The sequence below is a fragment of the Tamandua tetradactyla genome, chromosome 23 (genome assembly GCF_023851605.1).
Source record: "Tamandua tetradactyla isolate mTamTet1 chromosome 23, mTamTet1.pri, whole genome shotgun sequence".
Classification (NCBI taxonomy): domain Eukaryota; kingdom Metazoa; phylum Chordata; class Mammalia; order Pilosa; family Myrmecophagidae; genus Tamandua; species Tamandua tetradactyla.
This window is the reverse complement of record NC_135349.1, coordinates 52,861,840-52,888,829: the sequence shown is the minus strand read 5'-3', so window position 1 is coordinate 52,888,829 and position 26,990 is coordinate 52,861,840. Positions and strand designations below refer to the sequence as shown.

Sequence of the window (26,990 nt, the reverse complement as noted above, 5' to 3'; positions counted from 1 at the left end):
CCTCCTTCCCGCCCCTCCCCCGGCCCGGCTCCGGCTCGCGGCCGCCCCCGCCCCCCCGACGCGCACGCCCCGCCTGGCAGCTGGCGCCCCGGGCCTGGGGCCGCGGCGGCGAGAGGGGTTTGCTGGGAGGGAGGGAGGGAGCGAGGGAGGGAGGCCGCCCCCCGCGCCCCTCCTCTTCTCCCTCCTCCTCGGTCCGCCGGGCCCTCCCCCCGCCGCCTCCCTCCTCCCTCCCTCCCTAAGACATCCCCGCACGGCCCGGCCGCCGCGGCCACCTTCCCTGCCGGAGCTGCAGATGTGGCGGAGCGGCCGGGCGCCGGGCGGCCGTGCCAGGGGAGCCCGCGCCCCGTGAGCCCCGCGCCCCGGCCCCCGCCCGCCCCGGCCCCCTCCCCCGCGCGCTTTCCCCCCCGCCGCCGCCGCCGCCGCCCCCCGACCGCCGGAGCCCGCAGCGCCGAGCCCGCCCGCCCCCGTCGCTGAGGTAGGCAGCCTGGGGTGTCGCGCCGAGGGGGACCGGGGAAAGGGCGGTGGGGGGGGCGAGGGGAGTCGCGCCGGTCGCGCGGGGACCGCGGGGTCCCGAGGGTCGCCTCCCCCCTCCCGCGTCCGCGCCTCGCCCCGGGCCATTGTGAGCTCTCGCCGCGGCCCCTGCGCTCGCTCCCTCCCTGGCGGCCTCGCGCGCTCCCTCCCTCGCCGGCTCCGGCCCCGGCGCTCGGTCTCTCTGCCTTTCTCTTTCCTCCTTTCCTCCTGCCTGCCCGGACCCGGCTGGAGCCGCGACCCGGGCCGGGGCGGGCGCGCAAACTTCGGCGGGGAAGTTGGGCGGCCGCGGTGGGGGCGCACTGGGGGGCCCCTCCGGAGGGCACCCGAGCCGGGCACGAAGTTGTCGGGGGCATTTGCCCCCTCGCCACGCCTGTTTCTAGCAAGGGGGGCGAAAGGTGACTCCTCCCTAGTCCGGGAAAGTCTCTCCCTGCTCCTCTGGCCAGCCCCAGCCTTTCCTTGGACCCGAGGAAGGGGCGCCCCTGGGGGTCAGGGCAGGGGGTACTGGCGCCTCGGGACTGCTGCCCAGCATTTGTTCCTCCCCTGTGGGCTTAGTGGGAACAGGCAGGGGCATCCCGGCTGGCCTGGGGAGGTTCAGCCGAGAGGAGGCTGAGGCAGGTGCATCCCCAGGGAGGGCGGCCTGGCCCTCTACCCCTACCCCCACCCCCCGCAGCCCCCTGGGATGGGGTTGGGAGCCAAGCTGGCACCTGGAGGCCTTGGCGCGCTGCCCTGCCCGGCCCGGTCCTCCAGCCACCCCAGGGCAGTCTGCAGCCTGCCCAGAAGGGCCCAGTTGGCAGGGTCCCTGGGGGTCAGGCAGGGAGGTTTGCAGGGACCCACCGGCCCTGCCCTGGGGTCTGGGAAGCGGGAAGGGGTGAAGGGAGGAGGCCTGGGCTCCCGGCCATCACAGCCCAGGATCTTGGCTCTGGAGCGAACGCTTGACACGGAGGGGGCAGCCAGGCCAGCCCAGGATCTGGCCAAGGCCTGAACTTCCATGGCGCTTGTGCTAGGCCAGGGCCTGAGCAGGGTCCTCGAAGGCTGCCACCCCACCCTGGGAGCTGCCTGAGGGTTCCCAGACCAGGCCCTGGCATCCCGCAGGGGAGGTGGGGCTTAGTCAGCAGCTGGGGCAGACAGCCCAGGAGTCGGGAGGTTCTTAGCCTCTCTGGGGACCTTCCTCAGTGTATCCCTCTCCCCCCAGCTCAGGGAAGAAGAGACCCTGGCCCCTTCGATCTGTCCCTTAACCCCGCACCCCTCCCCAAGCCCCGCCCGAGTGTCACAGCCCCACAGCTGTTCCAGTCCAGCCACCCGGCCTTCCCTCCCTGGTGACCTCGGGGCCTCCCCCCTGCTCCTCCCCCCACTCTTTTCTCCTCTGGGCTGGGCCTGGGCCTCCCAGCTGGCCCTACCCTGCACTGGGGGAGGGGCTGCACCTGGGGGCCCTCCCTGGACACCCCTGCTGAGCTCCAGCCCAGTCTATCTCACAATCCATTCCCACCCAGCCCATCTTGACCGGGTTGCAGCCAGCCAGGCTGGAGGCAGCGCCAGGGTCCTGGGGCACCCCTTCTCAGAGGGCGAGGGGAGCCCTTGGAAGCAGCCCTATTTTCCTTTGCCCCTCCCCCCCATCTTTCTGGAGCTGCCATTAGTGCTGACCCGCTGACCCCCCCAGGCCTGCCTGCTTGGCTCCGTCTGTGACCTTTGACCCTTGGTGTTAAATCCCTCCAGCTGGGGCTCTTTGGCCCCTGAGTGACCCTGGCCCAGGCCCCCTGGGGGGCCTCTCCCTGCTCCTGGCTCTCTATTAGGGGACACCTGCCAGTCCCTCCCTCAGCGATGGAGAGGGGGTGCCTGCCCCGGAAGTCAGTGAGTCACTCGGCTTCCAGGCATCTGGTGATTTGGGGGGCCGTGGCTTTGGGGGATTTGCTGGAGCTGAGCCGCAGCCTGGAGGACAAGGGAGAAAAATATCCAGGCCTGGGAATCTGATGGCTGCTGCTCTTGGCTTGGCCACCAACTCCCAGTTCCCCTTTGTGCACCTCAGTTTCCCCATCTATAAAACCAAGGGATCAGGATCAGACAAGGTCTGATCTCCTCTTGGAGCTCCAAAGTCTATAAGAAGAGTGGGGGACTGGGGCATGGGGGAGGAGGGGGCCCTAAGTGCAACAAAAAGCCAACTCTCAATTATCCGTGGGTGGAGCCGGTATGAATAACTGGATGCCGCAGATGATCCAAAAACCTCATTTTAAACAATCGTGTGAACCGCGTCTCCACAACGCTTTTGTTGCTTCTAAAAAGCCCAGCTGCAAATGGGTAACCACAGAGCAGAGATTTCTTCCTGGCCTCGGTGGGAGTGCAGGGGTGCTGAGGGGGTGGCAAGGGGCCTACAGGAAGACAGAGGTCTGCCAGGGTCCCTCCTCCAGGTCTGGAGGGAAGGCCTGGAGCCCTGCACCCCACCGCAGGGGCCCCGGTGCTCCCCTCCACCCGCCCGGCCTGGCCTTGGCCCCGGGCGGTGGGCGTGTCCTCTTGCCACCTAATCCTCCCTGGGTTTGTGCTGCCGTATGGAAGGAAGAATGTGTTTTTCTGACGATTTTCCCATGTGCATTTCCATCTACCACAACTCGCCTGGAATCCAAATTTCCCACTTGGGCGAGGTGGGGGGAGGGTGGTGCTGGGCAGAGTTTGGGGCAGTCCCATGCCGAGGCAGGGAGGCGACAGCTGTGGCTGGGGGGGCCCAGATGTTGGGGCTGGGGCCTGGAGTTGAGCCCTTTGGGAGGGGTTTGGAGTGGGGCCCTGGCCCTGGCATTCCTGCCTGTGGGGGCCCGGGGGGTTGGTGGGGGAGACATGTGCTGATGGGGGTACCCCTATGCCCACCCTCCCCTTCCAGCCTTCCAGCTCAGGAGGCCTCTGTAGGTTCCTGGAGCCCGGGTGTGGGGGCGGGGGTTCTGGAAGACTCCAAGCTGGGTGGAAAGGGGGGGGGGGCGGCTGCCTTTTCTGAGCCCATGGAGGAAAGTCTCCCCTGTACCCTTGTCCTCTGTTTGAGGGGTTTCATAGCAGGTGATCGAGGCCAGAGGGCTGACCCCCAGAAGGTGCTGGGGGGTGGGTGCTGAGGACCCTACCCTGGCTGCTGCTTGGGACTCTGAGGCCAGCCAGAATGATGTCTGAGCCCCACCCTTGTCTGCTTTGCCCCCCACCCTGCCCCAGGGGCATGAAAAGGCCCCAGAGATGGGCCAAGAGTAGAATGCTTTCCTCTAAGAATGCTGGGATGGGTGGGGATGGGGCTCCCCCCACCGCCCTGGCCTGGGACACCTGCACCCCTTGGCCTGGAGGGGCCTCTCAAAGGGGACCTGGCCTGGAGGGTCCCCCCAAGGGGCTTCCGCATCAGCCCCTTGACTGCAACGCTAGTACCTCCCTATTCATCCAGGATTGGGGCCTTTGCTTTGATCCCACAACAGGAAAAGACTTGCTTGGAGTGGGGGCACCCAGCTTCGAGGAGACTGGGCCCCTGTCTTGATGCTGACAGACTACTGTAAGCACTGGGTCTCTCCAGCTGATGACAGCGCCAGGGTCCCCCGGTAGGTGGGGCAAGGGTGGCGAGGTGGGCGGGAACGCCTTCCATACCCCCGAAAAAGCCACGTCGGCACAGGTGCCTTCCAGCGCCTGTAGGCTTTGCAGACTCTTTGCACCCCTCGCCTGTTTGGGCCCTGGGCTGGGATGCTGTCCTGGGAGACATCTGAGCCTGGCTGGGTCTGCAGGAGGCCAAGCCCGGCCCCCTCCCTCTCCCCACCCTGGGGGTTCGGGGGACCCTCCAGGCCAAGGGGGCAGGCAGTGCCAGCAACCTCCCACATAGCCTCTCCCCAGGGGGCCCCAAAGGACCGACCTGAGTGGAGTATGAGGCCCTTTCTCTCTGCAGTCCTGGCCAAGCCCTCCCCTCTAAGCCCCCCCCTGGGGTGGGCAGGTGTGGGGACCCCCACGTCAGGGGCCTCTGGCCTTCCAAGGCCCCCTCCCCGCTCCCCAGATCAGATGGGAGGAGGTTTTGGTTGCTGGTGGCCAGGCTGGGAGGAGCCTGGGGGGGCCAGTGGCTGGGTGGGGGGGGGGGGGACGTGCAGGAGGGGGACCTTCCCATCTGCTACAGATGCCCCTGCTGGGGGATGGGCCGGCGGGGCTGCGAACCTCGGAGGCTGGGGGCCGCCCTTTGTCTGGGCCGCCTGGGAGGCCAGGTAGCCCCTCCCTCGGGCAGGCGGCCGAGCGCTCCGCGGCACATGCACTCCCGCCTGGCAGATGGCCGCCCACGAGGGGACGCACAGCCAGCCAGCCGGCCCCCTCCTCCGGTCGTGGCCAAGGGCGGGTGGGAAGCCGGCGGAGGTCCCAGGAGACGTTTCTGCCGAACAGCCCGAGTCAGCCCCGGGCCGGGAGGCTCCGGAAAACAATTGGACCCTCACTCGGATCCTGGAATAAGGGGGCTGTCAGGGACTGGCGGGTAGGGGGCTGAGGCTCAGAGATGTGGGGGCTGGGCCCGAGATCAGCTGGGGTCAGAGAGGGACTTGGGGGGACTGGAGCTCGGGGCTGTGTGGCCTTGGTCCCTGAAGTGCCGTTTCAGCCAGGGAGCCCCCCAGCTCTGCTCCGCCACCCCTGTCCATGCAATGTGTAATGTGGGGGCAGATATGTCTAGGGGAGCCTCCCTCCCTTCCCCCCCATCGTCCACCTGGGTCTGCCTGGCAAGTCCCTGCCTGTCTAAGCCAGGTGCTCCCCGGGGCCACTCGCTCCTCCCCCAACTCCATCCCCACACTTTTACGCTGACCGATACCAATTCATGAAGGCCCTCCCTCCAAAGGCTGTGGAGCCGTCCCTTGTCCTGCCCTGTTCTAGAGTTTTCCTCCCCACCCCTACCCCTAGTCCCCACTGCTGCTGATTGTCTGCCTGCCAGCACCACCCTCACCTAGGCCACGGCCTCCAGGTCCTCTACCCCCCAGGACACCCCGAGGTTATTCCCCTTGGCCCCTAAGGCCTCGGGCAGTCCAGGTCTGGCAGGGCCCTGCCAGGTGGGTGTTCGCCTCTGGAAGGAAAGGACGCCGATGGGTTGGGATGCTGCCGCCATCCTGGGCTTGCTGTCCTGCCCGCAGTGGGCAAGGAGAGGCCCCAGCCCGTGCATTGCCACCACTGGGCCCGGTCAGGCCAGGGCTGGGCGGAGAGCGACAGGAGGGGAAGTGGGAGCCTCCAGGCCCTTCCGCCCCGCTGCCAGGCCGCCCCTGCCTCCTCCAGGTGTGCTGCTGGGTCCCTCACCCTAGAGCGCCAGGGAACCAGGCCCTAGCCTGCACTTGACCCTGAGCTCCCCATTTCCCTCTTTGGGCCTCAAGTGCCTCTATACCTGCCCACCTCAGGTGTGCAGTGGGCACAGCAAATGGTTTCATTCCATTACCCACTCATTCATTCTCTCAACAAACACCCTGGGCACTAAGCATTTGGGAAAATCCAAGGGCACGTGTGATGATGTCACGTGAAGGGAGCAGTTAGGATGCCCGAGCTCCGGTTCCATCCCAGGCCGGCCCTCCTCCATTCACAAGTGGGGAAACTGAGGCACAGAGGCTTGCCCTGAAGCACTCAATGAATTGGGACAGCTTAGCATGTTGGGTGGTCTCCTCCAGTGGGGGGAGGGGGTTCAGATCCAGGGGCCCCAGGTAATGGTGTCATGCTTGCTCGGAGATGCCTTCTCCTCCACACCCCCCGAGGGGCTCAGAGCCTGCCTGGGACCCCAGAGATACCCCTGCCTGTCTAGGGCCCTCTTCTTGGTGAGGAGCTCCGAAGGTCAGGGGCGGGGCAGAAGGGCTGGTCAGAGAACTAGCACCCAGACCCTACTCAGGAGCTGGTAAGTGCTGGTGGTACTGGTAACGCATTCCTGAGGCTGTGGCCCCGGGAGGAGGGTAGCAGGCAGGGTCCATGGGTCCCCTCCTGCCCCCAGGAGTGCAGGGACTGAAGGACGTCCTCTGCTCATAGGAGGCTTTCAGGCAGCTGCAGGAAGCTGAGGTTTGGAACAGGTTAATCAGAGAAGACTTCCTGGAGGAGGGGATGGGGGGCGGGCACTGAGGAAGTGGAGAACGTGGGAATGTCAAACTGGAATGGATCCTGAGAGGGGACGTGCTGAAGGGGAGAGCCTGGGGTGGGAAAATCTGGTCTGAAAAGGAAGATGGCACTGTCTTCTGTATAGAACACTCCATGGCTCCTCAGTGCTCTCTAGGTCCTGGCTCAACCTCCCTATTTGGTCTCTTCACTCTCTCTCATCCTCTCGGGAAGGACAGGCAGGTTTCCTGTGGTTCAAAATGGGAGGGTGGGCAAACCTCCTGGCTCCTGGAACTGGGTCCAGAAAAGAGTGTGGGCTTTGGAGTCTGAGCAACCGGTGGTGAATCCCAGCAGTGCCACTTAGGAGCTCTGTGACTGTGGCAGGTAACTAAACTGCTCTGAGCCTCAGTTTCCACATCTGGAAAATGGGGATACTGGTATCTAATTCACAGTGTGGGAGGATGAACTGAGCCAGTGGCTGGGAGGGGAGGGGAGGCGAGCCTGGCCCCACCGCAGGGCTTGTTTGGACCCGCTGCTCCTTTCTCCGAGACTCTTCCATGTCCACGTGGCTAAGCCGGATCTGACATCCCCCCACCACAGGCTCCCCAGGAGCAGCCCACCCCCTACCACTGATCCTTTGCCCACCGTGGTTCTCCTTCGAGGGCCGGGATTCTGCCTCATTCCTCCGCCGGCCCCCCAGAATGAGTAAGTGGGTGAATGGCTCTGGAGGTGGGGAAGGAAGGGCTGAGGTCCAGAGCCCACCCTGCCCCTCTCCTGCTCTCAGGGCTGGCCGGTGCTGTGCCATGCAGGACTGGGGGCCTGTGCCCAGGGACATGGGGAAGGTGGGCAGTGGGTATAGGCTCTGGGGCATGGAAGGAAATTGCAGCTGGGCTTGGTTTGGGGAACCCAGTGTTCCCTTCCCCTTGGGGACTGGGACTCAGACCCACGCCACCCATAAGCTGAGAACTGCTGGGCCCTGGGCTGTTTGTGCACAGGTGTGAGATGCATGCACATGTCTGTGCATCTGGGGGCCTGTGGGTGTCCTCCACATCGTGCAGCACCCTGGCCGAGGCCTCTGCTGGCCCAAGTGCTCCCTTGGAAGAGAGCCTGGCCCTCCCCATGCTCTCGGGGCCACCTCTGCCTGGGCCTTGCTGGGCCCGCGCCCCTGTCTGGCTCCCCTGGTGCTGGCCCCTCCCAGGGATTTGGGCGGCCTGGACCCAGCCCTTCCCTCCCCTCCCAGTCCGGGGGGTGCAGCATGGGGGCTGCTTGGCGGGCTCCCCTCTGGCTGAGGCCCAGGTTCAGGCAGTGCTCATGGCCCCATGCACAGGCCCCCCCAACCCCCCAAGCTGGGCAGACAGGAAAATACCAGACATAGTTGTGCAAAGGTGGCTGCAGGCAGGCAGCGGGGGCGGGGGCCGCAAGGGGGACCAGAGCCACCAGGAGGAAGGGAGGCCCCCTGTGCCAGGCTGGCCCCTGCAGCTGGACGGGCTTGCACGTCTATGTGAGTGTGCATGTGTGTGCTGGGGCGCACGTATGAGCTGCTCCCCAGGGCCTGGTACCCTGCTGGCTCTGGGGGATGCAGTACAGGCACAGCATTTCCGGGGGAGCCAGGGGTGGCAAGGGGCTTGGGGGGAGCCCACTGGTTTGCCTCCCAGCTTCCTGGTGACCTTGGCAGGCCCAGCTGCTGTGTGGGGCACCTCCCGCCTGGAGCCGGGAACACCAGCCCTCAGGGCTATCAGTTACTGGCACTTTTTGTGTGCCAGAATCGGGCCAAGCTTACCCCAAATTTGAGCTGGGCCCTTATCATGGTGCCTGGATTACCAATGGGGCAATCGAGGCTCAAAGAAGACATCAAGGCCCCACTGGGGACCCCACAGCCAGGGGCAGCCCCAGGAACAGGGTAGCCTGACTCCAGAGGGCTCTGGCGGCCCCCCAGTGGGCCCCCCAGCACCCCTCCTTGGGTGCTGCTCAGAGCACAGCGCCCCGCCCTGCTCGGGTCACTGGGGCCCCTCTTCCTTCCTACATTTCCCAAGGGGTCTGGGGAGGCCCCAGGTCCTGGCTGAGTGCCCATCTTGGGGTGGGGAAAGGGCCCCCTGCTGAGCACGCGGTTCCCAGGGAAGGTGAGACTGGCTGTTCCCAGAGGTGCTGCCCAGGGTGTCCTACTGGGACCTGCAAGGCCAGGACCTCAGCGACACCCTCCTCTGCCACTGGTAGGAGGCAGCTGGCAGCCGACTCTGTGGGGCCTCTCCTGGGCCTCCCGCTGCTTTCTTTGCGGGTGTCAGGTTCTAGAAGGTGGGTGGGGACCCTGTGGTCACTTGGGGGTGGAAAGGAGCCCCATGGCTTTGTGAGGAGCACAGGCTGTCTCACGTCCCAGGGTCGTGAGGCTGTCCCCAATTCTGAGTGAGGCCGCAGGGCTGTGGGCCAGTTCCCACTCACTGTCCTCAGGGGCCCGGGTCCAGCCAAAGGGGACAGTCGCATGACCTTTGTCCAGCACCTACTCTGTGTGGGGCACTGTTCTAGGTGCTGAATGTGACGTCCTAGTGGGAGACATGAAGGAAGGGTAGGGTGGGCATTATTTCATTGATTACTCCCCAAATCCGGTCGTGGGTGCAGTTACTGTCACCATCATTCTCATTTTAAGGGACGAGGATGATGAGGCTCAGAGCAGGTGACTTGCCCCCAGGTCTCCTGGGCAGGAAGTGGCCGAGCCAGAGGGACCCAGGAGGTCCAGCCCACGTTTGGAGCCGCCTGCTGCCTGCTCAGGAAGCCGGGCCCGGGAGAGGCCGAGGCTGTCTGGGCCCCCGTGGGCCTCACCCCTGCCCCGGGCCCGCCTCTGGGCCGCCGGGGAGGGTGGAGCTCTTGGCCCAGGCTGGAGCCACGGCGTGTTCCCAGGAATGCGGGGCTGTGGGGCCGTTTGCTTTGGCAGCGGCTCTGGCCTCGGCTCTCCAAGCCTTCTGCCCTCACCCCCTCCGGCCCCTCCGGCCCCTCCAGCCCCTCCAGCGCCCACCCACTGCCTGCTGCCCCTCCTAGACCTGCTTCTAGTCCCTGCAAGCCCCTGGGCAGGGAGGGGGGTTTCAGACCCCAGCGCCGTTCCTGCCTGCGCCCACGGGCCAGGAGGTGCCAGGGGTGAACTGGGCTTCTGGACTCAACACCTGGGCTGGAAACCCGGGCCCGGTGCAGACTAGTCGTGTGATCTTGGACAGTCACTCAGTCCCCCGGACCTTGGTGTCCGCATCTGTAACGTGGGGTAAAGCTGCACCCCCTCAGTGAGGCCAGCGTGTCGCAGGGCTCCGGACGACTGACCGTGGACGTTCTGTCGCCCCTGGTCCTGGTTCCCGCCCTGTTACTTGCTTGTGCAACCTGGGGTGACCACCTCCTGCTGTGGCCCTCAGTGTCCCCTTTTGTAGAGCCAGCCACCAGCCACTGACGTCTGCACAGAGCAGGCTTGAGCAGGTGGGGCAGGGGAGGCCAGGGACTCGCTTCCCCTTTCCATTTGGTATCAAGAAAGTCACATGGACTCGAAACATAAAATTTTTGTTTTATTGTGGTAACTTGTATGTAGACCATAAAATTGGCCATTTTAACCATTTTGAAGTGTACAATTCAATGGCATTAATGACATTTACAAAGCTGTGCTACTTTCACTGCCAGCAGCTGGACTGTTAAGAGCTGCATCTTGGGCCCCTGTCCCCAGTCAGGACTACCCTGGAAATAAGGGGGTCCCTGGCGTGTCCTTGACAACAGTTGTCAGACTGGTGTGGGGTAGGCAGGGATGGCAGCCCCATCTTACAGAGGACCCTGACTTTGTGCTACATCTGCTAAGAAGACAGGGGTGGGGTGTGGTCCCCAGAGTGGGCATGCCCAGCCCACGCCCCCCCATCTCTCCAGGTTCCCACTAGCCAGTTGCCCTCCCCAGGCAGGGAAGGCGGGGCTTTAACCAGAGGCGGAATTCCTGCAAGCTCTGGCTCCCACTGGCTCCTGCCCTCCAGCCTCAGTTTCCCCATCTGAACCCACAAGGAAAATGACAGCATTCACTCCCAGCAGGATTTTTAGAGGGTTCAGTGAATTCGTGGATGGACAGTGGTAGGTGTTTAACGGATGAGCATCTCTCCCCCATCTGAATCGGGTTCCACCCTACCCGATGGGGGAGGATTCCATGCGTCTGTCTGGGGCTCAATTTCCCCGAGTGCCCTGAGCCGCTGCGGGGGCCCCCCATCGGGGCGCGGGGGACGGAGGGGGCTAGGGTCGGCTCGCTGGCGCTACCTGCCGGGGCAGGGGCTCCGCGCCGGGCGCTGCAGCTGGGGCCGGCTCGGGGCGGCGGGGCGGGCGCGCACAATAGCAGCCATTGTCTGGCACGGCCGGGCGGGGGGGCGGTGGCCGGGGCCCTGCAGGGGACAGCCCAGCCCACCCTCCGGGTGACCCCCGCCCCGGGGAGCAGGGGAGGCCCGAGCGGCGTCTCCCTCCCCCGGCAGCTCCGGTGGTCCCGCGGCCGCCCCCGCGCGCGCTTCCCTCGCCGCCGCCACTTCCTCAGCTCCCTCTGCTCTAATTAGTTCCTTTTGCGGCGGGAGGAGCCGCGCGCAGCAGGTCTCCCCACCCCGCAGGCCGGGGCCGGGGCGGCGCGTTCAGCACTTCCCGTGCTGACCACTTGGGAGAGACGCGCCCCTTTATCTCTGATCGCGCAACAGCCCAGCACGTCTGCTGGCCGTTTCACCAGCGGGGAAACTGAGGCACGGGGCGGTTCCGCAGCAAGACTCCTAGAAGGAAGCGATGGACGCCAGGCAGTCCGCGCACCGGGTCACCTGACGCTGTGCAGCAACTGGCGCGCTCCTGCTGGATGCTGGGCCCTGGACTGTGCGAGGGGGCTGTGAAGTAGACCTAGTTCCCGGATGCCGGGACCCCCACCTTACTGCCCAAAGCTGTCAGCAAGCCAAGGGCCGAATCTCCGAGGGAAACTAAAGGGGCTGGTGTGGGGGTTCCCCATTGGTGAAGTCACTGGCCTGCAGTCTCAGCGCATGCCAGGTGTGCAGGGTTTGGAAGCCCGCCCTGGCCCGTGGCCGAGTTACCTGCACCCTGGGCTGGGACGCGGTCTCACCTTCTGGCATCACTCTCTGTGGAACCCTCGTGTCCCCACCATGGCCGGCACAGCACCGCACCGCATGGAGCGCTGGCGTGGCTGGGACTCCGCAGGGGCTTGGCAGTCCAGCGGAGCCTGCGGGGAGAGTGGGAACCTGGCTTCTGCCGCCCCCTCCTCGCCCAGCCAGGAGCCCAGAACTGGCTGCTGCCGGCCGGGAGGGGGGTGGGCGGCACACTTTGAGGTTGGCCAAGGTCAAAGCAAGAGTGGGGGGTCACAGGCGGTCTTCTCCAGGGAGTGGGGTGGTGGGGCCAGCCTTGGGTGGGGGTGCTGGGAGCTGTGGGCTTTTCCTGTGGTTCCTTCCTCCTTTCCTAGGAGAGGGGAGGTCGGGCCCCCGGCTGGCTCTGGCTTCCTTGGGAATGAGCCCCTGCCTCCTTGGGCAGAACCCAGTGGCAGGAAGTGGGGGGTGGGGTGAGGTCTCTGGGGACTAGGCCTGCTGATGGAGAAGAGGGTGGCCTGGAGGCCCCCTTCCTGTCTTGCCTGGGCCCCACCCTGGGAGACAGGCTACTCCTGGGCCCTCCCCACTTCTCGGCCATGTTCCCTGTGGATCTTAAGAATAAGGTCCTCCTGGGCTCTGGACTCCTCCTCAGTTACTCTCTGGCCTGGGGGTGGGGTGGGGCAGATGCCAAAGTATGTACCGGGGCAGCCTTGCTGGTGGGGGTCAGAGTCCATCTGAATTCCCAGTTCTCAAACCATGCCGGCCTCGTGGGTCCTTCTCCGAAAGGTCGGATTAGGGGGTGGAAGCTGCTGGGAGACCAGTGGCCCTGGGCCAGCAAGGGACCAGGCCACCAGCCCTTCCTGGCTCCTGAATTCTTAATCAGCATAAATATTTACTTCCTTCCTCCCCTTCCAGGCTCCCAGCACTGAGGAGCTTCGGGGAGGTTAGACTGGGCCAATGTCTAAAAATAAACAGGTGGAGGGACAGGCTGACACACAGACCGACGGACATAACTATGGGGGGCGGGGGTGGGGTCAGGCAGAGGGCAACCCACTGCCCTTGCAGAGGAGGAAGAAGGGAGGGGCCATGTCCATCCCTCACTGTCCCCGCCTACCTGCTGGCCTGGGTCAGGGCTCCTGAGGGGCTGGAGGTGACGGTCTGGCCCCGGGCTCCCTTGCATCATGGGAGCCCCTGGCCCATGCATGGCCTGGGGGGCATGGCCACAGGGCTCAGCGTGGCCGCCCTCCTGCAGATGACCCAGCTCTGGGCAGGTGCACAGCCCCCCTGAGCTCAGGCTCCTGGGTTAGCCACGCTGGGCTGGGGGCTCTTAGGGTATGTCACCAAAGGGAGGGGGCTGTCTTATTCTTTGTGTGCACCTGGGTGGGGCAGAGCTCCGTTTGCGCCATGAACTTAGAGGGTCTTGGCAGGAGTGGATCTTGTCCGGGGAGACAGATGAGCCACAAGATACTAGGGCACGAAATACAAGGGGTATTAGAGGAACACCAGAGCCATTCACCTCAGCGTTCCTGCTGACCAGGCCCAGCCACAGTCCCCACCTGCCCCCTGGTGGCAGTGGCAGCCCAGGGCCCTCTGCCTCCCTAACGCCCCTGGGTACCATTCCTTCAGGCCTCACCCCGTGGTGGGGTGGGTATCAGATGGGGGGCAGTTACCACCCAGGCTTTGCAAGCACAAGTGCCTGCCTCCCTTTCTTGCATGTTCACATGCATGGGGCCTGATGCTCAGAAGGCATGCTAATCAGTAGTTGAGCCCCACTCTTTGCTCTTCTGGCCTGATTCCAGAGTCTCCTGGAACCAAACTGGGCATGAGTCCCAGACATGGCCTCCCACTCAGTCAGAAACGACTAGGCTAAGGTGACCAGTGCTAGGGAAATCTGGCCTTGAACCTGGTAGCACTGCCTCCCAGAAAAGACTTGTAGGAAGTGGATGAGGAGCCACTAGGGGGCAGGTGGTTTTATCCATGACAGGTGCCACCTGAAGAGGAGTCTGGGGTCACAGTGTCACAGCTCAGCTTTCATCCTACCCCTAGGTTCCTGTTTGAAGACAAGCCTGGGAGTACCCCTGCCTGCTGCTGCCTGACCCAGCCCCCATCACCATGCACTCCTTGGACGAGCCGCTTGACCTGAAGCTGAGCATTAGCAAGCTCCGGGCGGCGAGAGAGAAACGGGAGAGGACCATGGGGGTGGCCCGGCCCCGTGTTCTGCACAGGGAGCTCGGCCTGGTGGATGACAGCCCCATCCCGGGCTCCCCCAGCTCCCCGCCCTCAGGTACTCCACCCTGTGTGGGGCAGGCTGGGGGCTCAGGCCCAGCGTGGCGTTCACCCTTCTGCTCTGATTTGGCTCTGCATGAGCCCTGAAAGCCAGATTTAGACATCTGAGCTAGGAGACTCAGGACCAGTCCAGCTCAGACATACTCATTTAACAGAAGGGTACACTGAGACAGGAAGGGGACTGGGAAAAGTCAGAAAGGTCTCTGCCTGGGATGATGGGAGCCAGGGGTCCTGGGTTCTAATTCCCACATTGCGTACTCAGCCCTCCTCTATAAGACGTACACTTCCTACGCCCCATCCAACCCAATCGCTGGCTCTCATGGTGGAGAAAGTCTGTTAATATCACATTTGTCAACTGTGCAGGCTGCTCCTCAGACCATGAAATCCCAGGGTGGTCCAGGGCTATGTGGCTGGTGTCTGCTTCCAAAGTCCTAGTAGAGGACTCAGAGAGCCCTTGCAGGGCTCCTAGTTCCAGCACTCCCTGAGTTGTGCCTCTTCCTTAGGCTTCCTGCTGAACCCCAAGTTCCCTGAGAAGGTGGAGGGACGCTTTTCAGCAGCCCCTCTTGTGGACCTCAGCTTGTCACCGCCATCCGGGCTGGACTCCCCCAACGGCAGCAGCTCACTGTCCCCTGAGCGCCCAGGCCACGGGGACCTGCCTCCAGTGCCAACTGCCCCGGTGAGGAGGGGGCTGAGGGGTCTGGAGAGGGGGTCCAAGTGTGCTGGCCCAGTCAGGTGACCGGCTGCCCCCTTCCCCTCTCACTCCAGGACTTCCAGCCACTGCGCTATTTGGACGGTGTCCCCAGCTCCTTCCAGTTCTTCCTGCCCCTGGGCTCTGGGGGTGCCCTGCACCTTCCTGCCTCCTCCTTTCTCAGCCCCCCCAAGGACAAGTGCCTCTCGCCCGAGCTGCCCGTGCCCAAGCAGCTGGTGTGTCGCTGGGCCAAGGTAAATGGGGGCTAGGCAGAGCAGAGGGTGGGGTGGCGAGCGGTGGCACCACGTGGACTCAGAACTCTGCCCCACCCCCCGCAGTGTAACCAGCTTTTTGAGCTCCTACAAGACCTGGTGGACCACGTCAACGACTACCACGTCAAGCCTGAGAAGGATGCGGGCTACTGCTGCCACTGGGAGGGCTGTGCCCGCCATGGGCGCGGCTTCAATGCCAGGTGAGGGAGGCCAGCCCGGGGCCTCAGGGAGTGGGTGTGGGGGACAGTGCAAGGAGGGCAGGGGCTGACCTGTGTCCCCGGCGCCCACCCTGGAGCAGGTACAAGATGCTCATCCACATCCGCACACACACCAACGAGAAGCCACACCGCTGCCCCACCTGCAACAAGAGCTTCTCCCGCCTGGAGAACCTCAAGATCCACAATCGGTCACACACAGGTGAGAGGGTGGGGCTGGTCCAGGAGGGAGGGAGGGAGGCCCAGCTGTCCTCTGGGCGGGGCTGGGCGGGGCAGGGACGGGGAACTCCACTTGGGGCAGTCGGGGAGGTGGCATCTAAGGGACAGGGGCCCATACGGACTGGGCATTTAGGGATTAGGGGCAGCTGGCTCCCTGTGCTTGGCGGTTCCTTTTCGGTTATGACTCGCTCTGGGAGCTTTCCCGGTGGGTCAGATACCCGACATGTGCTCAGCATCATCAGTTTGTGTGATCATTTGACTGGCATGCGTCTCCCCTTCTGGGCTGCATGCTTGGGGATGGCAGAGACTGGGTCTGCTTTGCTCCACGCTGTACGCTTCGCATGTACTGAACCAGTGTGGGCGGCAGAAATAGAATGCAAACTGCATGTGTAATTTTAAATCATCTAATTGCTGCATTAAAAAAGGTAAAGAGCAACCAGTGAAATGAACTGTAATAATACATTTGATTGAGCCCAATACATCCAAAGCGTTATCTTTCCACTATTTAACAAGCATTAACGAGACTGCAGTTCTTCATCTTATGTGATCGGTGTGCATTTCACACTCAGTTTGGACCGGCCTCATTTTTAGGGCCAAGGGGCCACACTTGGCTCGTGGCTCCACGTGGTAGCAGACGCTTAGTCAATCTGGAGCCAATTTGTGGAAAGAAGACCAAACAAAAGAGTAGTCAGCACTCACTTTGGTCAGGCCCTGCCCGAGGTGCTTTATGGAAATGATATAATCTCCATGACCATCATTCCAACCGCTGGAGTGATTCTCATCACCCCCCAGTTTACAGCTGAGGAACCTGAGGCCCAGAGCCAGGCCCCAGCCAGGGTGCATGAGACTGGCTTCTCAAGGGCAAGGCCACGGGGGTCAGGCCTCATGCCAGGCACTGGGGGTACACCCGCTCTTGAGAAGCTGTTGGTCTGGGTTTAGGGCCTGGGGGAGGTGGGGCGGTGGGGTGGGAGAAGGAAATGGGGCTGAGGGCACCCAGGAGATGGGAGAGTCCTTGACGTGGGCCTGCCCCGCAGGCGAGAAGCCCTACGTCTGCCCCTACGAGGGCTGCAGCAAGCGCTACTCCAACTCGAGCGACCGCTTCAAGCACACGCGCACCCACTACGTGGACAAGCCCTACTACTGCAAGATGCTCGGCTGCCACAAGCGCTACACAGACCCCAGCTCGCTGCGCAAGCACATCAAGGCCCACGGCCACTTTGTGTCTCCCGAGCAGCAGGAGCTCCTGCAGCTGCGCCCACCCCCCAAACCACCCCTGTCCGCCCCTGACGGCGGCCCCTATGTCAATGGGGCCCAGATCATCATCCCCAACCCTGCTGCCCTCTTTGGGGGGCCTGGCCTGCCTGGCCTGCCCCTGCCCCTGGCCCCAGGCCCGCTTGACCTCAGCACGCTGGCCTGTGGCAATGGTGGGGGCAGCGGGGGTGGGGGAGGCATGGGCCCCGGGCTGCCGGGCCCTGTCCTGCCCCTCAACTTGGCCAAGAACCCCTTGCTGCCCTCGCCCTTTGGGGCTGGTGGACTGGGCCTGCCCGTGGTCTCTCTCCTCGCTGGCTCCGCTGGCGGCAAGGCTGAGGGAGAGAAGGGGCGTGGGTCGGGGCCGGCAAGGGTCCTGGGCATGGAGGGCCGCAAGACGCCCCTTGAAAGGACTGAGAGCGGCCGCCCCCGGCCCAGCCCCGACGGACTGCCCCTGCTCCCGGGCACTGTGCTCGACCTCTCCACTGGTGTCAACTCAGCTGCCAGCAGCCCTGAGGCACTCGCTCCTGGCTGGGTGGTCATCCCCCCTGGCTCCGTGCTGCTCAAACCGGCCGTGGTGAACTGAGCCTGCCCAGGACAGCAGCTCCAGGCCCTACCCCCCGACGAACAGAACTCTTCTGCGAAATAGCAATAATGTTCTGCCCACAGGGCCCAACAGGCTGGGCAACAGGGATGGTGCTAGGTGGGCTTCCCAGGCTCCCGAGTGAGGACCTGGACCTGCCGTCCAGGGAGCTGTGCTCCTGGGTGGGTGCTAAGGGCTCACTGACCAGTGGCTCTCCTGTGCCTACGGCTATCAGGTGGCCCTTGGCCCACCCTGGACCTCCACTAACCCACAGTGTCCCTCAGTTCCCCACCCTGGAACTCCCTGGCTTCCCCACCCAGGGCTGACCCTGGCAGGCTGTTGCTTCCCTGCCCTTCCACTTGCTAGCCCCCGGGACAGGCAGAGGATTGCTGTGGGGCGTGCCCCCAGCCCTTTTGTGACCTGAGACAGCTAGCCTCAGACCACCCTGCTCCCAGGCTCCAGGACCCCTTTCCCTCTAACCCATCCTCTGGAGGGAGAGCAAGACAGACGCAGGCCGCGGCAAAGCCACAGAGAGAGGCCGTTGTTGCCCCTACCCACCCCTGACAAGGTGCCTCCAGCTTGGAAGGGAGGCCCGCTCTGCCGCTGTTACTTGTTCCCACCCTAACCCAACTCAGCCTGACTGCCCTGGGTCAGCCCCACTTCTATCCAAAGGGGACACACCTGACCATCTTAACTGCCCCCTCTGCCTCTGGGGCCTCCACCCTCAGCCTTTCAGGGAACCCTGGGAGGGTGGGAAGGGTGGGGAGGGACAGCAGTGGTGGCTCTCAGTGAATCCAGTCTCTGGCCCAGCCACTGCTCAGGGAACAGGTGGGGCCGGGCCGAGCCTGTGCTCTGAGCTCCGTTTTCCTCATCCCCACCCTGGCTGGGCCTGGCCTGGGGCGAGGCCACCCTGCAGAGAGGGCTAGGGCCCTGTCAGATCTTCAGGAGCCCTGGGAGGTGGAGGCTGATGGGGAAGACCCCAGGCTGGGACAGGGATCCTGTTCTAGGCACAGGGTGGGGGTTGCTGAGGGGAGGGAAGACTCTAGGCCCATCCTGTACAAGGGAGCCTCTGGGGGCTGTGGACAAAGGCTGGCCACAGGCAGGCAGCCCTGCAGCTGGGAAGGGGAGGCTGGAGGGAGGAGCCTGGGCCTGTGCCCCAGTTGCTTCCTTCTGCTTTTCCCAGCAGAGCCCTGTCCTAGAAGCACCCCGCTTGGTTCCCACAGCCTGCCTGGCTCCCCCAGGGTCTGTGCTATTCAGAGGGCCTGTGGCTGAGCTGGAATAAGCTCAGCATGCTGGGGACCTACGTGCCCACTGCCCAGACTGAGGAATCTGGCTGCCCCTTCCCTAAGGTAGCTTGTGGTGGTTTGGGAAGCGCTGGCCGGCAGTTGGGGCTCTGCTGCTTGTGCTGCTTTGCCCCTGAGCTGCAGGGTGACCAGAGCACTCCACTTCCCCATTAGAAAAAGGGGTCTGATGGGACTGTAGGGGTCTCTGGTGCCCTGTGGTTCCAGGGTCCCCTGCAGTTCTACCAAGCAGCTCTGTTGACCCTATCCCCTCCTGGACTGCCCTTCTGTCCCAGAAGGGTTACCCTGACCTGGCCCTCCTGCTGCTGGGCTCAGGATCCCAGCCATCAACAGGGCTGGCAGTGCTGGCTCTGCCCCTCCAAGGGGCTGTGAGCAAAGGAAGAGGGAGCTGGTCTCTTTTCTTCAGGCCCCTCCCCAGCCCCAGAACCCTCCTCCCCGCCAGTGAAGGGCTGCAGGCCTTAAGTAGCTGGCCGGGTTCACGGGTTTGAGACTTGAGCCCAGGAGCAGAGGACTGGGGCACTGGAAGGCTAACCTTAGCTCAGCATGTGATACGGTGATAGACCAGGCTTTAAAGGGCCGGTGTACTTCTTGTTGTTGTCGGTTTGTTGTTGCACATTCCAAGATATCAGTATTTTAACAGGTTCTAAGTGCCTTTCTATTGTAGCTTATGATTTTCCTCCTCTTGGCTCCATTGCTGTTAGCATAGAGTTTTAAAAAAGAGATAAGCTAATGACTATAACAATATATTCCTCCAGGTGAGAGAGGAAGTTTATAAAGAAACAATAAAAGTGAGTTGCAAAGATGGTTTCTGTGCCTTGGACATGCCTAACAAACGGCCCCTGCCCCTGCCCAGGTTGGGGCTCCCCGCCTCACAGACTGCAGCTCCCAGAAGCCCTGTTCTGGGGCTTCCTCCCTGGTCCTGCTGCTGAGGGAGCATGTGTCCTAGAGCTGGGACCTTGGCTCAGCCCCTGGGCCCTGCTCCCCTGCCCCACAGGCAAACGAGAGGCTGACAAAAGCTACCCTTCCACTAAGGGCATGCTACATTCTACCCACAGAAGACTGAGATGCTCAATTCAAACTCGGCCCAGGAAGAGGTGGATGGGCCTGTGGCAGAACTTTGGGGCCCAAAGGCCCCTTCACTTTGTGGTGAGAGCAGGGGCCAATTTGAGGACCGTGACCCAAAGCTGAAGGTTGGCAGGATGCCACAAGAGGGTGATAAGGTGCTGGTACTATGTCAGGTCAGCCCCTCGCCAGCCCAGTAGAGTCCTGTCCCTGCTGGGCTACTGGAGGTGGGTTGCAGGGGAAACACACTTGGTGCTTCTCCTGGGGTGTACACAGCCCACAGCTGGCAGGAATGACCTGTCTTCTGGAATGTGGATGCATACACAAGAGCTACAGAAAAGACATTTATTCCCAAGCTATAAATTAGAGGTGGGTGGGGTGGGGTGGGGTGGGGTGGAGAGGAGTTGAATGGTCACGTTTTGGGCTTCTGTCTTTCCTCTTGGGCCTGGATGCTGAGTTCTTTGTCAAGGCGCTCCTTCGCTCGGACTACCTGGGAGAGGGGGTTATAAACGACGAGGCTAGACTGTAAGCCTCTTCCCCTTCCAGGTTTCACGCCAGGCTGCACTCCCCAGGGGACTGCATGCCGCTCTGCAGTCTGAGGCAACAGCAGTAGAATACAGATGCCTCCTGGATGTGGAAAGGAGTGGCCCAGGGGCCAGTATCTCCTTCACAGGAACAGACAGCTCAGAGCTGCCAGGAATGGGCTTCCTGACTTCCAGGAGCTGAGAGCTGGCTCTAGCACACCACTAGCTAATGGTGCTGTTCTTTCATGGTCCTAGCTCCTGGAAAAGCCACTGTCCAGGGTCACAGTCGGGCAGGGCCCAGACAGATAGGGCCTGGCAGAGGCAGCTGTTGTTGAGGCTGAGGTTATCAGAAGACCTGGCACACCTTTCTAACTGCCTGGAAATAAGGGACCCCCAAGAGAAGAAAAGAGGTCCATGGTTTAAGCTCTTCCCAGAATCAACTCACCTTCGACTGCAGGTAGAAGGAGCCACCCACAGATTTATCGTTCACCTTAAATAAATGCTCATAGTTCTGCAGAGGAAAGGAGGTGAGGTGAGAGGTGTGCAGTCTCCTGACTACGGAAGCAGGGTGGAAGCTAAAAGATGACGAAGGAAAGCTGAAGGCTCCCACCCCACCACCCTGTGCCCCATGCTGTGAGGGGCAGAGGGCTGGACAGGTGCCCACAGAGGGAGGGTTTGTCCGTTACCATCAACGTTCCTGTCTCTGCTTCTACCTTAAAAATTAACAAGTGACTGTCACTCTTACCCAGCTGGAGTCCAAACTTGCTGCAGCCAGAGCTCCACCCTCTGCCCGGTCTCCCTTAACTTGTCCGGGCCCCGGTGGCTGGCCCCCCACCCCCGCACTCCCCCCAGCCAAAGGCAAGGCACCTTCTGGATCTCCTCGGGGCTCAGTTTGGAGATGTTGAGGATCTGCTGTGCCTCCTGAAGGCTGAGGCCGGAGAGATTGGATGCGGCTGCAGACTGGTGTCCGGCGCGTCCCCGGGCGTCAGCTGCTGCCCGGCTGGCTGTGTGGATATGCTGGTGAGCGCTTGACTTTCCCTAGGTGGCCAGTGTCTCTTCTCTAGGGGCAGTGAAGTGAGGACAGACATGCCCCCCTGGAGGATAAGGGCAGGCTCTGGCCATCACACTGCTGGGCCCCCTACCTAGACTGTGGATGACCCAGTCCCTCCTTCCCTCATCCCTGGGGTAGAGCAAACTGGGGAGCTTTAAGCTGCTCTGGGGACCAGAGAGTCCCTCTGCAGGCAGAGGCAGGCAGCAACAGCTCTACCAGGACCTGGCTACCCAATGTCACCTAAGCTGCCTGAGCTTTTGGCCATGGGGACCTCTGCCCTATGAATGACCCTAGAATCAGGAGCCAGTAGCCGTTTTCTGAAAGGGCCAGATAGTAAAGATTTTAGACCAACTGGTTTCTGCCACCAAAGCAGCCACACAATATGTAAACAAAGAGTATGGCTACATTCCAATAAAACTTTATTTACAAAAAAGTGGGGGCCAAGCAGTCCAATTTGCCAACCCCTGCCCTGGATACTCCTTATAACCAGGTTTCACTGAAGATAAACATGGGGGCAAGGGAAACAACTTCTATCTTACATGGGAATTTCCCTAAGTCCAGCACTGCCCTCCACCATGGGAAAGTGCCCCAGGTCACCTAGTGCCCAGAACCCCACCTACAGAGGGATCCCTGCATTTCCTACCTCGCCAGCCCATAACTAGAGGGAAGTCTGACCTGGGCAGGGATTCCTGGCCCAGGGGGAGACAGGGGCCCCAGCTTACCTGCAAACTCCTGCCGCAGGGCCCGGGCGAAGGCCCTGCCCACCACCTGCACCCCCATCACAATGATCTGGGCCAGGTACTTGGCCTGGGGGCAAAGCAGGCATCTAGTTAGTGGGCCACATTCCTGGGAACCCCGTGCAGACACACAGACGGGCTGCAAATGGCTGCCGAGCAGCAAGGCTGCAGGAACTCTGAGGGAATTATGCACAGCAGCAGAAACAAGCCACTTTGCTCCAAATTACCCTGATAAAAAGCTTTGGCTTTGGATGGTTTCAGAATGGTCTCCTGGGATGATAGGCCAAAGGGCAAATCCTGATAAAATCCCCAGAGGCAGGCAAAGAGGCACCAAGGCCAAGTGGCCTGCAGGGGACAGAGACCACTGGCTTCAAAAAGAAGGGCTTTGGCCTGAGAGTCAGCACCCCGGCCCTCTCCCAGTTCAGCCACTAACTCCTTCCGTGACCCTGGACTGATGATCGCGCTTCTTCTCCCACTGCACAGGTGGGAAAATAAGACCCATTCAAATTCTTCTAATACCATTAGAATCCTATGATTTTGAGTTCATTCCAGTCAGCAGCACAGAAGGTCACCATGGGTCGATTTAGAGCAAAGCATCCTCTACCTTCAAGGAACCAAAAGCCCACTGGGAGATTAGTTAGACAAATGCACAAAGGACCAGATGATAAGGCAAAGTAGGGCTAGTTCATTTGTTCATCCGTTGGTCCATTCATTCATTCAACTCTGCTCTCTACACAGCACTTGGAGTACAAAGTTCCCCAGAGCACAGTCTCTGCCTTAAGCACACACTGATCGAACGGGCCTGGCAGGGCACTCTCCACAATACTGGAGAGCCAGTTTCGTACCTCTTGGACTGCAAATTCAGTGTGCTACTGAAGCATACAGGGATTAAGACGTGAACAGGGGCTTGAGAAATCAACAGAGGGAAAAATCAGGGATGAAAGGGAGATTCTGGAAGAAGACAGTATCTCTATGGGGCTGCATTTCAAAGGGCAGGTGGAATCAGGATGGGAATATCAAGTGTTCCAGGCAGAGAGACCAGGGTGGGCCAAGATGAGCGGAAAGAAAGAGTAAGGGATGTCCTGGAATATCCCTTAGTCTGGGCTGCACACAGCTCAGGGAACTTGTGAAGGAGTCAAACATCAGCCCAGGAAGGTGGGTGAGGAGGAAAAATGTGCAGACCGTATCGTGAATGAAGACAGGACAGAATGAATTAAAATGATCACATGATTGTGAGGCTGTAAAAATGTGGGTACATAGAAAAGCTGGGTAGGATGCTTCCCCGCAGGCTCCCGGTGCTCTGGCAGGTTGTTCGAGTCATGTCCCCTTCATCTCTACACTGTTCTGCAGTTCAATTTTCTACCAGTCAACAAGCATCACCTGAGTCTGGGTGCCAGGCACTGTGCCACTGAATCCAGATGATCTGAGACTTTGAGTGCAAAGGGGTTAAGTGACCAGTCCCCTCACATAGCAAATCCAGGGGCATTTGGGCTGGAAGCCTCAAGCTGGCACCATGAGCCACGGTGTCCCCAGGCTGCAAAGATCCTGGACTGTGGAGGTGGAGGCCAACCAACCCAACATGGACCAGGGACTGAACGCCAAGGCCAGAGAGGAGCTCACCAACCAGACTCGTGTGGAAAGACAGAAGGATGGCTACCCAGACTCCCAGACTGCCCTTGTATTGCCCTCAAACAACCTGCCCGGCTCTACTGGTGGGGCTTGGATTCCAGGCTTTAGGGAGAATTTATAAATGGAAGTGGCTTTGTATTTCACAAGTAGGGGGTCAACTTCATAAGCCTTATGTTTCACACCAGAAAACAAAAGCCCAGTTAAGACCTCCTCCTATGCTCCTATGATCAAAGTCAAGGGCTAGGACTGCAGCAAGCTGGGCTGCAGGTGTAAAGAGAAATAACAGATGTGCTTGCCTAAAGCTGCTACAGGGCAGGAGAGAGACTCAGGGATGGACAGTTGGTAGAGAGACTGCCAGACCAGGAGACTTCCTCCCACAGCCTCCCCACCTCTGTGGCCACACACATCATGCACAACCTTGTCACACTGCTCTGTGATCACCTGTTTACTTTTCTGCTGAGGTTAGTGACTGTTGCTACATTATGAACTTAAGAGCTGAGCTTGTACCTACAATACTCCCCAAACCATACCCCTTCAGGCTTCAAACCTAAGGAGCACTAGGGCCCCAATGGCTCCCAAATGTCCAGAACCCCATGGCTAGGGGAAGCCCTTCCAGGAGGTAGCAGGTGTGGTGGTCATGGTAAGCACTGGGCTCACCACCTGTTTCGTTCGACAAAACTTGACAATGGCCAGGCACCATGGAATTCCAAAGCATCTTCCAATACACCAACTTATTGGCCAGAGACCTCAGCTCCTTCTATGGGGAAAGCTACAACAAGCTGGCTACAATCCCAAGAAACAGCATGGGAGAAGAGCAAGAACATTGTTCTGGAGTTGGACCGACTTGGAGTGGCATCCCAGCTTAGCTTCTTGTTAGCTGTGTGGCCCTGGACAAATCATATTCAAACTCGCTGAACCTCGGTTTTCTCCTCTGCTTCTGGAAGAGAAGCTGCTCGGTGCTTAAGGGTCTAGAGACCAGGCAGTGCACCCTGAGCACCAGCTGCAGGTCAGGCCTCTGCTCAGAGCTGAGATGCCTGTGGGGAGCAGGGCTCAGCCAGCTACAGCCAAGCCTGATGCCTGGAGACTCCCAGATGAAGCCTCTTGCAGAAAGCCCCCTGAAACCCAGGCCCAAAGGCCCCCAGTAAGAGCAACCAGCTGACACGGCATCAAACTTCAAGCCAAGCTGATGGTCAAGAAGCAGAGGTCAGTGCCACAGGACTCTACCCTGGGCCCAAAGAGGACGGCACGATTGCTTTCTCACCTGGGAATTACATGGCCCTGGGCTTGCTGCCAGAAGCATCCATGTAGTAAAATGAAGGCTCAAGGTCCTGCTACTGGAGCCAAGGACAGTGTGGGGCAGTGGGACTCAGCAATGTGGTTTACCCTGCATTAAGCCTATTCAGAAAGGACCCCAGCTTTCACAGGTTGCCATGCAATGCTCCCTTCAGCACATTGTTCCTGGCCCTCGGGGGTGAGCAGGGTCCACCTCTGAGAATCACCCTCTTCTGGAGGACACAATGAGCTAGGAAGAGTGCTCTTTCCCCCAGGGCCCTGGAACACAGTTGCTGGCACCACAACTAGTCTGGAACACAACTAGCCTGGAAGGAGGTGAGGACAACTCACTTCTGCCACCGGGTTCCCACACCCACAGTAAATGCTTAACACATACTGATCGAATGCAACCGTCCAGGAATCAGCCAAGTCACTGCCAGCCTCGCTTTGGCCAGAGTTGGAATCTTATAAGCTCTATGGCTCAGGATAGAGTTTCCAAAAGCCCCTGCCCCCTCTGCCAAAGCAGGGCTCTAGCTACACCCCTCACCGCCACCACCCCACTGCCCACAATACTGTGTGACCTTAAATGAGTTATTTAAGCTCTCTAAGTTTCAGGCTCAGTCTTGTAAAATGGGGGCATGGCAGTACCTGGTTCATAAGAACTAAATGAAGAATCCACAAAAAGTCCAAAGCTTGGCACCTATACGCTGTCAAGAAGTGTAAGCTATGAATATTTTCTTTATTAGTGCTCATTAAGGAATGGAATGTAAAGTATCAGCTTCTTCAAACAAGCTGGATCAGAATCGCGTGGGGACCTTATAAATATACAAAGAATCCCTAGACATAGAGCTAGAGAACCCGTATTTTTATAGGTTCCTGGGGCATGCCAAGATGGCCAGTGAGGTTCGGGCCGATGCACAGGTCGTAGGTGCCAACAATACACTGCACTAGACGCCCACGGTGTACTGCTGTAGAGATGTTCAGTTTTCAGCATCACGGGGCTAGATTTAAGTGCCCATTCTGCCCCATTCTGTCAACTTTCAAACAGGGACCTTGCGGAGGCAAAGCTCCGAGACAGAGTAGGTGCTCGCTCGTCTTTGGCTGCCCGCGGCGGCTCGTACAGGGACTGGTACACGCGGCGCACACGCGCGACCGTCTTTGCCGGGTATTTCCGACCAGCCAGGTCGGCCCTGCCTTCAAGCCAAGCGCCCTTCCCTGCCCGCGTGCCGCCCCCGCCGGCCTCGGCCTCCGGGTGCCGCGCAGTGAGGCCCCATTTCCCGCCCGACAGCGCAGGGGCCCACGACTCGCTCACCCCGGCCCGGAGCTCGCCGCCCCCTTCCCTAGACAGCGCCCGCCTCAGACCTCACCATGGCGGCCGCTTCGCCTCGGAGACCCCGACGCGGGCTCGGCTTCCGTGGCCCGGCGACCCGGCTGAAGGGCAGGAGGTGGGTCAGAGGTCAAAGGCAGCTGCGGAGAGCGCGTGCGCGAGACCGCTCCGGGCATGCGCACTGTATCGGCCCGGGGGGGCGGGGCGCCGGCTGTGACGCAGAGGGCGGGGCATACTGCGGGCTCTGCCGGCGGGCGGGGGACGGGAGGTTGGTGTCCAGGACCGCATGGCCGTGGCGCTTAGTCCCGGGAGGACAAGGAGCAGCTGGTTGAAAGGTGAGGCAGTTTCCTCTCCTCACTGACCATTAGCAGTGCCTCCCCATTCTCCCCTCCCCAGCCTGGGCAACCACTGATCTAGGTTCTGCCTCTGTGGATTTGCATTTTCTGCACATTTCATGAAAATAGGATCATACAGTATGTGGGCTTTTGTGTCTGGCTTACTTCACCGTCTTCAAGGTTAAGGCACTTTGCAGCCTGTATCAGAACTTCTTTTTCACGGCTGAGCAACATTCCACTGTATAGCTGGACATTTGTTTCACCAATCATCTGTGGGACACTTGGGTTCTATTCACCTTCCCATGAATAACCCTGCTATGAACACTGGTAGTTAGGTTCAGGTGTTAACTTGGCCAGGTGATGGTGCCTAGTTCTACTGCTGTGGACATGCGTCAATGGTATGTGAACCTCATCTGTTGCTGATTACATCTGCAGTCGGCTAGGAGGCATGCCTGCTGCAATGAATGATGTTTTATTTAATTGGCTGGTGCTTAATTGAGAGAGCTCAATACCTCATCTCAGCACTCACAGCTCAGCCCAGGCCTTTGGAGATGCAGAAAGGAATCACCCCAGGGAAAGTTGTTGGAACCCAGAGGCCTGGTGAG

General features: G+C 61.1%; 2 protein-coding genes across 8 annotated transcripts; one reads left to right on the top strand and one right to left on the bottom strand.

The window, feature by feature from the left end:
- The first annotated feature begins 425 nt into the window (after nt 1–425).
- GLIS2 (GLIS family zinc finger 2) lies at nt 426–19,860 on the top strand. Of its 3 annotated transcripts, none has more exons than XM_077141937.1 (7): nt 426–475; nt 13,683–13,920; nt 14,426–14,598; nt 14,688–14,864; nt 14,949–15,082; nt 15,181–15,299; nt 16,351–19,860. In XM_077141937.1, exons 2-7 carry the CDS (start codon nt 13,749–13,751, stop codon nt 17,148–17,150), a joined length of 1,575 nt encoding a protein of 524 aa, XP_076998052.1. In that variant the 5' UTR covers nt 426–475; nt 13,683–13,748; the 3' UTR covers nt 17,151–19,860. The 3 variants fall into 3 exon arrangements, with proteins under 3 accessions (XP_076998052.1, XP_076998054.1, XP_076998053.1); XM_077141939.1 differs by lacking the exon at nt 426–475 and adding an exon at nt 2,696–4,085; XM_077141938.1 differs by lacking the exon at nt 426–475 and adding an exon at nt 11,075–11,586.
- On the bottom strand, nt 16,766–26,218 carry PAM16 (presequence translocase associated motor 16). 5 transcript variants are annotated; one of them, XM_077141960.1, is made up of 5 exons: nt 26,091–26,218; nt 21,808–21,892; nt 20,902–21,038; nt 20,480–20,545; nt 16,766–19,142 (listed from the first exon to the last, which is right to left on the bottom strand). In XM_077141960.1, the coding sequence occupies exons 1-5, from the start codon at nt 26,091–26,093 to the stop codon at nt 19,104–19,106; spliced, it is 330 nt and encodes a 109-aa protein (XP_076998075.1). In that variant the 5' UTR covers nt 26,094–26,218; the 3' UTR covers nt 16,766–19,103. The 5 variants fall into 5 exon arrangements, with proteins under 5 accessions (XP_076998075.1, XP_076998073.1, XP_076998074.1 ...); XM_077141958.1 differs by lacking the exon at nt 16,766–19,142 and adding an exon at nt 19,842–19,996 and having other exon boundaries at nt 26,036–26,218; XM_077141959.1 differs by lacking the exon at nt 16,766–19,142 and adding an exon at nt 19,842–20,000.
- Between the last annotated feature and the right edge of the window lie 772 nt (nt 26,219–26,990).